The sequence below is a fragment of the Aythya ferina genome, assembly GCF_964211825.1.
Source record: "Aythya ferina genome assembly, chromosome: Z".
NCBI classification, from domain to species: domain Eukaryota; kingdom Metazoa; phylum Chordata; class Aves; order Anseriformes; family Anatidae; genus Aythya; species Aythya ferina.
Window position 1 is genome coordinate 2,694,833 of NC_140299.1, and position 13,667 is coordinate 2,708,499.

General features: G+C 39.0%; 1 protein-coding gene across 2 annotated transcripts in view; it reads left to right on the forward strand.

Moving 5' to 3' along the window:
• SMAD2 (SMAD family member 2) overlaps nucleotides 1-8,345 on the forward strand; it is a 49,029-nt gene extending 40,684 nt beyond the window's left edge. For both annotated transcript variants that reach the window (XM_084505234.1, XM_084505235.1), the window contains 4 exons: nucleotides 432-644; nucleotides 2,455-2,592; nucleotides 2,769-2,913; nucleotides 6,407-8,345. In XM_084505234.1, the coding sequence (XP_084361360.1) occupies nucleotides 432-644; nucleotides 2,455-2,592; nucleotides 2,769-2,913; nucleotides 6,407-6,530 (620 nt within the window). In that variant the 3' untranslated portion in view covers nucleotides 6,531-8,345. The remainder of the gene's footprint in view (nucleotides 1-431; nucleotides 645-2,454; nucleotides 2,593-2,768; nucleotides 2,914-6,406) is intronic.
• The last annotated feature ends 5,322 nt before the right edge of the window (nucleotides 8,346-13,667 follow it).

The following is a 13,667-nucleotide window of genomic DNA, read 5'->3' on the forward strand; positions in this document are numbered from 1 at the left end:
GGGTATAAGGTGGATATATTGTAATACGAGGGAACATAATTTTCATATCAATAACTTTTTCCTTTGTGTGGTTCAGTGCTTGAAGGTTTAATCTCTTTAATGTTGCCAAAGTGTTTTTAAGTTACAAAATGGTAACAGAAGTGTCTCAATGTCTGGTACTTACAGTAACACTGGTTTAATCATTTTGCTGAGCAAGTACAAGTAAAGTATGCGAACCAAGGTCATTTTATATCACCCCTTCCCTTGTGTGGAATATTGAATTCTGTTCTCTTTACTGGGATAGGTAAAGATCATGGCAAGCAAAATTTAATTTAAGTAGTTTGAGGAGACTTAAGCTATCATTTCTGGAAGAGAAAAACAGCAAGACAGGTCTTTTTCAGCTTTAATTCTGTGCTATTCTTATTCTTGTTTAACTTTTTTTTTTTTTTTAGACTTGCAACCAGTTACTTATTCAGAGCCTGCGTTCTGGTGTTCAATAGCATATTATGAATTGAATCAAAGAGTGGGAGAAACCTTCCATGCATCACAACCTTCCCTGACTGTAGATGGCTTTACAGATCCATCAAATTCAGAACGATTTTGTCTAGGTCTGCTTTCCAATGTAAACAGAAATGCTACAGTGGAAATGACAAGGCGACACATAGGTAAAAATCTAATCTTTTAACTGTTTTAATATTTTAGCCATGAAATTATCAGTAGCGGTCAAGACAGGAAGGGCAGATCTGTGTTTGGGGTTGTTTCACGACGACACAACCATCCACTGAACTGTCTCAAGGCTTTCCGAGGGGAGCTTGGTGTCTCTTGCTAAGGACAGAATTGGAATGGTGAGAGGTCACTGCTTTGGAGGCCAGAGAGAGAAAAGAGTCCAGAGCTGCTGCTATCACAGCTACTTGCAACCAGGCAGATACGTAATGATGGCTGGACCTGAAGAGAGCTGCCTCTTCCTCAGTCAGTAGTCACTAAGTTTGTGACAGCAGCAGTCACTCAGCTGCCAGGCTGAGAGCAGGCACAGGAGGAAGTCATTCAGCTGCATGGGTATCTCTGCTGCTCACGTGGCTATTGTCATGTTTCAGGAAAAAGATGATTCACCAAAGCGGTGTGAAGGGCAGGGTTTTGGCTTCCAGGCTCCTCGTTGGACTGCTCTGCCCTGGATAGATAGTTTATATTCAGAGTTGCTTTGCGATGAAATTTAGGCTATAATTATAAAATATTAAGACGTTTGATTCTAATTTACAAAATACAGGATGGGCATTGGGAGTGCTGCTTGAATACTTTTTTACATGTGAAAAGCTGCTACTGGAATAATACACTGTTTAGATACGATCAAGATTTTCTCTGTAGCAGTTAAGGAATATTTTCTACAATGCAGCCTCTTCAATAAAATGCATATTTTTGGATAGATTCTTCTTTTATTTAGCAGTTTTCACTAGATTATTTTTGTTACTGATATTGGTGGAAAGGGGATGATTGGACCAGATGATCTGGGAGGTCTTCTCCAACCTTTATGATTCTATGGTCTTTAGTAGAACCTTCCAACTTCTTACACCCCAAATCCAAATGCTTGTGTCATACAATTTTAGAGGTGGAGAAGCCCAAAATATGCCTGAGATGACTGATTAAAATGGTCAATGATGAGGAAAAGCAAACATGTAAGGCGTTCTCCCTTTTTTTTTTTTTTTTTTTTTAGAGAGTAGCTTACATTTAGGTTGAAAAATGTTTTTGAAGAAAACAATGAAACAATGGCCTTTAGAGGACCTGTTAATTATAATTAGCTTTTTTTTGGGGGGGGAAATCAATTGTACGTTACTTCTTACTTGTGCCAGAAATAACCCATACAGATTTTTTTTCCTCTGAGAAAGAGCAAGATCATAATTCAGAAGTGAACAATAGGATTTATTACTGGTTTCTTTTTGGCAATAGGACTAAATGAAGTCCCATTGTTTTTGTCAAAGTAGTACAGAAAAAGGGGTATGCAGTGGGTTGTGAAATTGTGTGGGTGCATGTAAGAGGAGAGTCTGTGGAAGTGGTATACTTGTTCTGTTTTTTTCCCATCATCTTAGCAGCATGTGCCACTTCACATACAGCACTTCATATTGGCACGTTTTAATTATGCTGAATTTAATCTTTTTCTTTCAGTTGTGGAATTTCTTCAAGTGAAAAAGTTATTTGCTTCTCAAATTGGCTTTGGTTACTAGCCATTGCATAGCTGGAAAATTCTAGATCCCTGGACCAAAAATTATTCTGCCTCTCTTTCAAATATTGTGTGATAAGAATGCAAGCTGGTTGTGTTCTGTCCCTGCTACAGCTGTCAGACCAGCAGTATGGTTATCTAGATAATTGATTTCTGTTCTTGTTGTAAAGAAAAACTTGGCCTTCTCTAAGACAAAATGCTCCCTTGTTTGTTAATCTGCCTGGGTCATATCATAACTAGAGTTCCTTTGAATTTTGTTACAGGAAGGGGAGTACGCCTCTATTACATCGGTGGAGAAGTTTTTGCTGAGTGCCTAAGTGATAGCGCAATTTTTGTTCAGAGCCCGAACTGTAATCAAAGATATGGCTGGCATCCTGCAACTGTGTGCAAAATTCCACCAGGTTAGTAACCTACCAAAGGTCTTGTACAAAAAAAAAAAAAATCCAATTAATTTATTTGTGGGGTGTCATTTACTTTCCTTTTGATGCCTTAGGTTTTTGTCGTAGTTTTGGTCTTCTGTATAGCAAACACAAGTATTTGTTAAGTGTACTTTTTTTGACATTTTTTTTCTTTGTAGGATGCAATCTAAAAATCTTCAATAACCAAGAATTTGCTGCTCTTCTGGCTCAATCTGTGAATCAGGGTTTTGAAGCAGTTTATCAGCTTACTAGAATGTGTACCATAAGAATGAGTTTTGTTAAAGGATGGGGAGCTGAATACAGGTAAGAAAAAAGGCTTTACACTTAAATCTATAGAGCTGTTTTTTTTTCTCTTGCTAATGTGCTCTATTTGTCTGGTTTGAAAGCCATATATGTGCTACTGTAGCTATGTTGTCTTCGAACCAAACCCATATTTTCCTTTTCTCTCCTTCAGCTATGAAGCTCCTAAGTCAAAAAGACAAACTGATTTTAGTATTGCACTGGAGTTCATTGACCAAGGAATTTCATCAGAGTTCACTTCCTCACTTAGTCTTGTTTGCTTGTTGTGGTGAAACCACTGACAACATCTAGAAGTTTCAGAACTTGTTATACAATTATTTGCTGTGTTAGACCTATAGTCATTTTGGTCTCTGTGCTTTTCTGTCTGTAGTATAATGAGTTTGTTAGGTTGTGGTGTGGGATACAGTTTGATGGGACCCAAGGGAAAGTATTGAAGTGACTGAGTTCATTATGCAGACTAAAACAGTTGGAGAACACGCATTTAAGGGATGGCAAATACATTGGAACTTGGAGTGGAAAAAACTTTGCAGGAGTAAGATGTGCGTTTATGTAGAAAAAAATGCTAAAAATCATTGAGTGGAAAAGTAGTCTTTTATCTGCTTTTGAATAGTCTAATTATATTCTCAATAGAACAAATTAAAACCTATAGTTTAGATGGTGCCTCTTTTTAATGTAGTATGGGAATTTGGAAAGAAAAGGAATGAACTTCTAACAGAGCAGTTTTAAAGATTGCGTTATTTTGGAGAGCTACAGATGTGGTTTTAAACAACAACAAAAAACCTTAAATGTCTCTAGAAATTGTGTACTGAAAGAATAGAAGTCTGACACATCAATACCATATTGCAATACAGAACAATTTATTTTTTATCCTTAATTCTGAAGTTAAATAATACCAGGTTGCACAGTACATCCTGGGTTTTTGATTCTTTTATCTGCTCTTGCAATATATCCATGCAAATGTGAGCCATTGGAATGTGGGGGTGGATTCTCAGCTAAATGAAGCCAATTTTGTAAAAGCCTAATTAGATTAAATGAAAATTTTGAGTAATGAAATAAATTGGTACCTCTTTTGTTAGCAAGAGGTACGCAAGAAAAAAAATCTGGCTCAAGTTTAAAGAACTTTTGGATTTAGCTCAAAAGGAGTATGTATACACTTACGCATAATTAAATACAACATTCAAGTCAGAATAGAAGAAAGGCTTAATCAGTCAGATTATATGAAGACAACTTGAAGTGAATGGAGTGTAAGTGTTGGGTTAAAACAGTGGAGAGGCTTTTGGTAAAGTTATTGTTAAGGAGGGAGAATGATTGTTAGCAGTCTGTAAACCCTTCAGAGATCACAGGGTTGAAAAAGCCCAGTGGAAACACTGCCAGAACAGCAGACTCTGAGTACTGATGTAATGCTGAACTAGTTTCTTTGCATCTCTGTTGAATATGGTGCTAATAAATTATTGAGGTGCAAAACCTCTAAGTTATGCTAAGTTATGATTAAAGTAAAAAGTTTTAAGCAGCTTTTAAGTTTAAAGGTGCTCCTACATGCACAACCTTGAATTTAAATTAAATTAGTCTAAATTGTCAAAATAGATAGTGAAACAGAATCACACTAAAAACCAGTCATTGTTAAAAACTTCCACACTTCACTACTATCTCAGAAATGTTTCTCTGAGTAGGCTTTGGCAAGGCCAAACCATTCCCTACCTGTTAAGCATGTGGCATATGTTCATAAGCATGCTGATATGGCGAGGTGGTAGATCTTATAGGCTTAGTAGACAAAATAGTTAATAGCTTTTTACTTGTTGTTTGGCTTAAATTGAGGATTGTGGTAGAAGTTCAGATCATCAGTTAAGCGTACACACTAACACAGGAACTAACCAGGGCTAGAATAATCTTCTGAAGAAAGTTGAGGTGTAATCACAGCAAAGATTTTGCGATACATAAATGGGAACTCCATGGATAGAAGAAGCTGAGTTTTAGCTTTGAGAGGGCTGCTAAGTGACTATCAGTATTTTATCTTTTGCCAGGGCTGTTGAACAGAACCAGTTATAAAATATTCAGGAAGTGTGTTGTGGAACACATTGTAGGGGAGTTGACAGCGGTGGAATAATGAACTTCCTTCTTTGGGAGAGGATTCGAGACTAAATGGAATTACATTTCCTGTGGTTTAGATTGTTCTTTTATTGGATCGCTTTATTTTGGCATAGGCATTCAGGGCTAAGATAACAATGTTTTTTGGAGTGCAGAGAGAGCACAGACCCCAGCCGCTTTCTTCTCCTAGAAAATGTAAAACCACAGACAGCTCTTGAAATCCATCTTCTCGTTGGCTTAATTTTTCTGCCTTTTCAGTTCCCCCATTTATATAAACATATTTCCTTAAAGGGTTCCAATGCTGACTGTAAAAACGAAGGGGCTGAGTTTGTGACTAATCTGCTGTCTTTGAATCTTAATGCCTCCTTGCTTTGACTTTGGAAAAGGTAGAATTACTAGGAAAAACTGGCTTAGCAGCAGTAGTCTTGCCATTCTAGTTTGAGAAAACTCCCATGCCTAGAGTGGGTACAGTGAAATAACAGGATCTCTCAGTCAGAGTATGTCCAATATTGGTTTCTTTACAGATGAAAAGGAAGATTTTTGAATAACATGTCTCTCTCCCAAGGATGTATGGGCGAGTGAAAGAAACTTTTACGGTTATCAAGCTTGTGGCTTTTACTGAGGCTTTCTAAAAAGTGTTTAATTAAGAGCTGCTGTTGTGAAAAAATAAGGCAAGTTTATAGAGTAGAAAAGAAACAAAATTTTTACTTAATCGGCTTGTGTGAAGATGTACAAAACAATGTAAAGTATAAATACGATTACAGGAAATCAGAGATGAAGTTTGATGTTCCTTTTGAGATAACATCAGTTAGCACAGCATAACCACACTGTTACAATGCAGCATTTCTGACATGGCTTCCTTGTACACTTTTCTTGATGATTGCTCTAGAAAGCTAGATATTAGGATTGCCAAAGCGCTGCACTGTTTGACCAGCCTACCTATGCAGAGCCATGTATTTCTGTCCTTATTTTTTCTAGTAGTTGTCTATGAAATTAAAACGTAGCTATACATGCAAACTCTTTGATGGTGAAGATAGTAGCTGTATGCAGCTGACTGCGATGCAAAAACCAGATTGGTTGGACAGTCTTCACTTTTGAGTTGCGTTTTTGTAGTAAGACATTTGGTGTGGTGTTTGGAGCATTTGCTCAGTTCTTATCCTATTCTCCAGAGCATAATATTATTGATATATTATGGATAAAAATGTGGTGGTTGATGTTTATTATAGATGTGGGGTGGATATTTTTTCCAGAGATTGTTAAATCATTAGAATTACAGTAACAGTTGCAAACTTTCATCTTTCTTTGTAGTAGAGATGGATGGAAACATCCTATCTTACTGATCTTAGAACTGGGAACTTTATGGCATCCAAAGCTCCTTTTTCTGACTTTTCCATTCCACTTAATTTTTCAGGCGGCAAACAGTAACAAGCACTCCTTGCTGGATTGAACTTCATCTGAATGGACCTCTACAATGGTTGGACAAAGTATTGACTCAGATGGGCTCCCCTTCAGTACGCTGTTCCAGCATGTCGTAAAACTCCTTTCTCCGTTACCAGTGGGCTGAATACCGAGTCCAATCAACAGACTTAATATAACAGCTCGTCTGTCATAGTATTTGTGTGTGGTCCCCATGAACTGTTTACTATCCAAAAAGGTTTTTAAAAAAAAAAAAAAAAAGAAAAACAGCACTTGAGGTCTCATCAATTAAAGCACCTTGTGGATTCTGTTTCCTATACTCTGATACTAGATGAAAACTTAGTGTATAGAAGTGCCTTCTTCAGAAAGAAGAAGGGACAGTTCTAAAGACTCTTAATGGTGTTTTTATTGGGTATATAATTGAGTGTCCTAATGGTTTATCAATAACATGAATAGCTAAGTATATGTACAGGTAATGTATCATGATCTCAGATATCACAGTATTGTGCTGTTCTACATTTTAGTTCCCATAAATAGATGTTTGGTTTGTTTTTTGATTGGGGCAAGTCTCTCAAAATTCCAAGACTCTACTCCTTTATTCTTTTGTATTTTTTTATATAAGCAGGTTTTCAAGTTGTCCTAAACATTAAAAAAAAAAAAAAGCAGACTTTCCTTGTAGAAAAGCTTAACTTTTTGCTGCCTTCTTAAAGAAAAAGAAAATCCCTCCATTAGAAGGGAAAGAAATGTCTGAGATTTATCTGTGAAATCTTAAGACACTTTATATGCTTAATGGGGCCTAAAACGAATTCATACTATAAATTACAAGTATCCATCACACTAGGAGTCTACTTTTCCCTACCCATCTGAGTTGATGCATCTGTTGCCAGCAATAATGCTAGCACTGATTTATTTGAGACTTTTTTGTACGTGGAATCACTGAAATCAATATTTTTTTTCTCATGGAGTGAGAATTTACCATGCTATTGGATACTGGATTAAATACACAAGGTTATTGGCTTACCCCTTACATCTGTATGTTTTCATTAAACAGATGTCACTGAAGAAAAAACCTTTTGGTTTTAGTTTTTGGAGCCAAATACCTTAAAATCCTTTTCCAGGGTAAACTAGACTCTTTCGTATAGGTTTTAAATAGATGCAGCTTCTTAACATATTTCAGTAACAGAACTTAAATTTCTGATCTGAGTGGCTTTGTATAGCTTACTTACATACCAGATCATATGCATTCATTATGTCATAATGGGCCTTGTTAATAAAAAGTAGTTGCTTCTGCAAAACCTCTAGGATAGTGGTTGCTGAGGTATGACCAGCGGAGGAGGACTTCTAGGTTCTTCGTGACAGTGCATGTTATTGTGAACCCTTGGACACTACAGCTGCACCATATTAAAAATATTCTGAAATATATTCTACAAATAAGTCTGGGTTGGGGAAGGGTTGGGAAACTGTATAGAAGGGTTATTCTGACTTGAAAAATATACATCTTACTAACAATCTTGTGATCTAGCTGTCTGTCATTCTTTTGTTATTGTGGCAGTAGCAGGATTGCCTTTGTCTGTTTTTTTTTCCCATTGTTTCATCCATTACACTAGTCCTGTACTTTGTAAGTACAGCTAGTGATAACTTAGCTTTGAGAACAAAAATGTGGCCAGTGTTACAGCTTTTAATCAGTTGACTGAATTGATGATAGCGATGGATATTTTTATGCCATAATGACTAGGGCATAGAAGCAATACCAAAAATCAAGCCTTGAAAAAGTGGGCCAGACACCTTTTCAAAATTGGCAAAGCAGTTACCAGTTTGTGCTAGTTTTACCAGTAGACTAATGTATTGGTAGAACTTGTGAACCTAAGAAATAAGCTTCATGCGTGTTGCATTTGCCTAATATGTGAATACACTAATAAAAGTTTTAATTCTCATGTTGGTTGCTTTTTTCATTAATTGCTGTATATATTTTCTGTTCAAAGTTAGGAATTACTCTAACCAACCTAAAAAAGTGGCATGAGTTGCATGCATGCTGTGGCCAGAATGGTGTACAGTTTAGATGTTAAAATTGCTTCTTGGGCAGCTGTTGTGAAGGTTCTGGATCTGTGTGCTTAACAACACAGGCTTCTACTTCAGATCAAGTTTGTTAAAGCAGTTGCTTTTTTCCTACCGCAATCAAATTACATCCTACAGGCTCAGATGTTTGCTTTCACCTGTGAAACAGATAAGAGCAACTTGTCTGGGTGAAAGACTCCATTGCATTTATGAGCAGGTTGCAACTTGAATCAGCTGGGTGACCTAATTGTGTAGTCTCCTTTACTGTGGGTTTCTGTATGTGTTCTCCTTCAGCTGGGGCGATGTTCCTTGTTTTGCCTTGAATGCAGTGATAGCCTTGATGAAAGCCATTTTTGGTACGCGCTTCCAAATAGCGTGCAAGGATGCAGCAGACATTATCTGTGGTCCTGTGGTGCTGTCTGTGGACAAGGTCTCCTCAGTCTGTCTAGAAGTCACTTTTTTTTGGCTTCTGTCAGCACTAAAACAGTCTCTCCCACCACTACTGTTTCTGCCACAGCTTGGTGGAACAAGGGAACAAATCTTTGAAATATGTTTGCCTGTATTTTATTTAAATGTCTTGGGCAGTCCTTGGGTAACTTTAACCTACTCCTTTTTCTTAATCCAGCGCCTTTCTGACTTAATCCCACTGATGTTCTGCTCTTCCTCAAAACCTGACCAATGCCTGCTCAAACATCTCGATGCAGAAAATGCCTGCAGTATGTTAGGAATGTGACTTCATCTCTCTCCCCTTTTGTCAGGCAAAGTGTAATGACTTCCAAAGGACAAATGAAAAGTGAATAATTTTTTCAGTAATAGTGCTTTGTTAATAAAACACTTAACCAAGCAGGAAATAATCAGGTGAGGTACTCCAAGTAAGGCTAGACAGCTAGTTATCTGTGTAATGAAGCTGGAAAAGTGCTGTATGTAATGACTTGCTCTAACTTTGGGCTGGGATTCCGTGTGCCTGAGTTCTAATCTCTCCCTTGTCACTAGCCCTGCCTGAGCTTGATTTTCGTAGTCCTGCCAAAACAAAGTAATCAAAAATCAGGTAGTTGATGTAAACATCTGAGCCTAAAAACAGTTTGAGTTGCCTCATCCCAGTGCACCCAACCTGAGATAACTTCTCAGAACCCTTCCCCCTCTGTGAGGAAAAAGCCAGTTTCATTTAACAGTTCTTCCAGTTCCAGGGCTGTGTCTTTGCGAGCAATGTCAAACGCCTGGAGTCTTGCACCTTCAATCTGTGAGAATCGGTAGCTGAATGTCACCTCTGTGTGTATTTTCCCGTTGCTTTTGTGCATGGTGCTTATGGAGGTGGTCAGCTCTCTGCAACAGGATTTCTCCGCTGCTGTTTCAGTGTCACGCGCAGAGTCCTCCCACCTCCTTTGGCTTCCAGGTGCTATTTTGCAAATCTAGAACGTGGTGAAAACTGTGGTGTTCTCTTGTTCTTACTCAGGGTGCTGTGCTTAATCAGTGCTTAACCTTTTTGAGACTGACTGCAGGCAAACTGAACAGTTCTAACTTCAAACTCTGTGTATAATAAATGGGGAGAGGTAAACTCTAAATGTGTTTGGGGCTCTGAATTGCTTTCCAATAGAGCGCCAAGGCTGTTGACTGAGGTGCTTGATTTAGCTACATAAAGTATGAATATCTGCTTTAAAAGGTGCTTGGATGCTATCAAAATAGTCTGCTTAGATGCTTAGTAATAATAACTTTAAACTACTTTACAGGATAAAACTAGAAATCACAACTACTCTACTACGCTAAGCTTCTTATTTTCATGTGTCCAACTTGAATTTTCATGTTGAAGCGGGCGGGTGTGATGTTTGAGGGGTTGATAATCATCTGCCTCCAAATTGTTGGCACAGTGAGCTGAAAGTGTTTTGTTTTTACCTTCAAACTTGTCATACTTCATTGTGGTTACGGCTTTTTTTAGCATTGCAAACTGAAATTTTCCTGCAGCTGGGTTTTGAGTTAAAATATTGTGAAATACAGGATTTCACTATACTCCACCCACGCAGTGTTTTACTTGAGTATAAAGTGGTGTTTCTTTTCCCAAAACAAGTCTGACTGTAACCTAATTTGGGGGATGCTCAAGCTTCAGTGCTAGCTCTGAGGAGTCGATGAAGTACTGTATTCACTAGAAGAATTACACATACATGTATCCTAAGTAGCGTGACAGCTATGCTAGAAAGTATTTCTAGGAGGACCTCAGGGAATTAAATTGCAGCCAGTCTGAAAGTTTATTACTAGTGAGAAAATACTAATGAATTGTGTGTTTTCCTGACCCCGTAAGCTTGGCTGGTATGTAACCATCACAAACTCTTTATATTAAAGAAGGCCACTTAAAAATAGCCTTTGGTCATCTTAGTTGTCTTTTCCATGCCTCTTCTATAAAAACTTAAATAAAAACTCTAAATAAGACTGCCGTTTCTTCTCTTGGGAAAGCACTGTTTGTGGAGTAAGTTTCTAGTAATAGAATTGTCACAGCTACAAAAACTAGAATCAGGGCTTCAAAGCTGAGAACGATCTTTGATGTTACATTACTTGTTTCATTAACCATAGTCAGGATTAAATCTAGTCAGCTGGCAGAAGAAAAATGGATGAATAATGGGGTATGTAAAGATGTCAGGCCTTGATGCCCTTGATCCTCTTTCCCCGTGCAGAAGGTCTAGTCAGAATGGATTACAGGAAAGCCCAGCTGCTTGTCCTGTTCCTTTTGGAATAGGATCCAAAGTGGCAATGGACATGTAGTGCAGGAGCATGCTGTTTTTCTTTTAATTTGCAACACTAAAAGGTGGAACAAAGCTGACACCAATCTGTGTTAACAGTATCTAGCTATTTGCTCATCTAAAGCTGCAGTAAGGTACTGTTTAAAAAAACATATGTATGCCTCTTGAATTAATTGAGCTTATGAGCAATGTGTACCTGAGGCTGCAAATTCCATATGGCTTTAAAACTTATCTTTGCTTTAAAGTCTCGCTTATTTGCCTCTTCATTTTGAAGTAAAATTCCAAGAGCAACTATTGTGGCACCAAGCACAGACTATTAAACTTTGATTGTCAGCAGTTGCAGTTTCATCTCTGGGTGATGGGGTGGGTGCTGTCCACTGGTTCTTATTTAATCCTTGAGAGGAGTTGTCTGGGTAGCTGATCACCTTTGGGCAAGGGAAACCGGAGGACCTTGAGCACACAGCCAGTTTTCAAGGAAGGTGAGAAGAGGCAGTTCAAGTTTCAGAGCCGTCTTCTGGAGCAGGGAATTCCAGGCTCCTCGGGGTTGTTTCATGTGCTCTAAAGTATTCAGATACGAGGCAGTTTGACAGGGAGTAGTACATGTATTTTAGTTAAGCTTAGGTTGCCTAGATTCATGAATTCCTTTGAAACAAAACTAACGCATAATGAATTTGGAAGCACTTCAGAAGTCCTGTCTCTTCTTTGTGTTGCTTGCCCTTGAAGAGTTGATCTGTAGGATTCAGAGTGAAAATGAGGGAGGGAGAGGGGGAATAGGTGCTTAGGGTATTGAGATACACGGGTGGAGGACATTCAGCACAGACTCCCCAGGGCTTTAGCAGCTGGGTGTTTGTACTTTTCCTGTGAAACCACTGATGGAGCCTGTGGTTAAAAGGATGGGGGGGGGGGGAAGCCCTCAGGCAGGAGAGGCAGGCTTTTCAGGAGAGAGAAGCAGGACTCTGTCCTGCTGAAGCCCTGAGAAGAGCAAAATGTGTCTTGCCATAAAACAGCAGGCAGTGTCAAGGTCTGAGAGCTGCTGGCAATTTGAGTGAGGCCATGCAGAGAAAGATTGCACTATTAGAGATGCTAACTCGGGTACGGGTTCTAGTGAATTTTCTTACAGACCTGAGCCAGGATTTAATTGTGCTGTGTGCCTGCATTGTGCTCCCTCGCTTGCTTGGTTCCGGAGTTAAAGGCAGGTAAAGCTCAGGCTGGGCTTTGCTGCTAGTGTAAAAGAGTAAGGGCTCCACTGAGTTTCACTACCCAGACTGATGCCAAAGAGTTTTTTCCGCTTCAGAATTAGTTGCAGTTTGTTTTGGTAAGTGGTTTGCTGCTTAACAGCTTTGGCTTTACTAGCAGAGGATCCAAACCCACTAGATCTGTACTGGGGGACAAACAAAACAGTTTTTCATGAGGACTGCGGGGAGCATCGCCATGCATGTGAGGAGTGAAGAGCATCGGGTCTGCAGACTGGACATATCTAACAGGATCCAAGTCTGCAGGAAAAATTCATGTATGAAAAATTCATGTACAGCACTGAGGTGTACATCCATGGCCACGTACATCCATGGCCAACATAAGCTTTATCCCCTCTTTTTGTAGTTGAGCCTTGGTAATGATAACACGCTGATTTAGGAACGATAATGCCTTTCTAGACCAGTGTGCTATCTCTTCTTCTGCAGCTTCACAAGTCTGAGAGTCCAACGGGAGGAAAAACTGCAGCTGCTGTTAGTACTGATGCAAGGGGGAAGTATCTTCATAATGTACTCAGACTTTGAGGTTTGTGTGCTGCATAAAATTAAAATGGGCAAAGAGCCAGGGCTGAGACACAGTGAGGTTTAGTGGAACAGGAAAAGTGGTGGAGCTGAAAAAATGAAAGCGGGTGATGCCCAGCTTCAGCAGAGATACGTGGTCTTAAGGAGCACCCTCACCAGTGTGTGAGCACTCTTGATATGTGTCTCTTAGCTAAAAATAAAAACATTTTGTTACAGCACCAAAATGATGGTTGGAGCACAGGAGCAGGCTTAAGGGAAGTCGAGCTAGTGGGAATACAGATCTGGTTGTGCACCTCTGTTAATCTCAGAGCTGGGTCTCTGTGCAGTCCCTTTAGAAGTGACTTGAGGTCAAGACTGAAGAACTGACACAACTTGTCCCCTAGCCTGGCACTGTGTGGAAAAGACTGTTACCTGCCCACAAGGAGAAGCAGACTTAAAAATAAACAAATTAATAATAAAAAGTCCACAACTTCTGTGGGAAGAGATTTGACCGAGTAGCTAAACAAATTTTGATTTTGGAGATGAGAATTTTGCCTTCTCTTTAATCAGAGTGCTAAAACAGTCCTTGCTGAATGTTCAAGTACTCCTCAGCATATAGTGCATCTCATCCCATGAAGTGAAGGAGTTTTTTGTTTTGTTTTCAAGGGCTTAGAATCTGACTTACTGAAATGGCAAGACTTCTTTTGTCTCTGTACGTGCT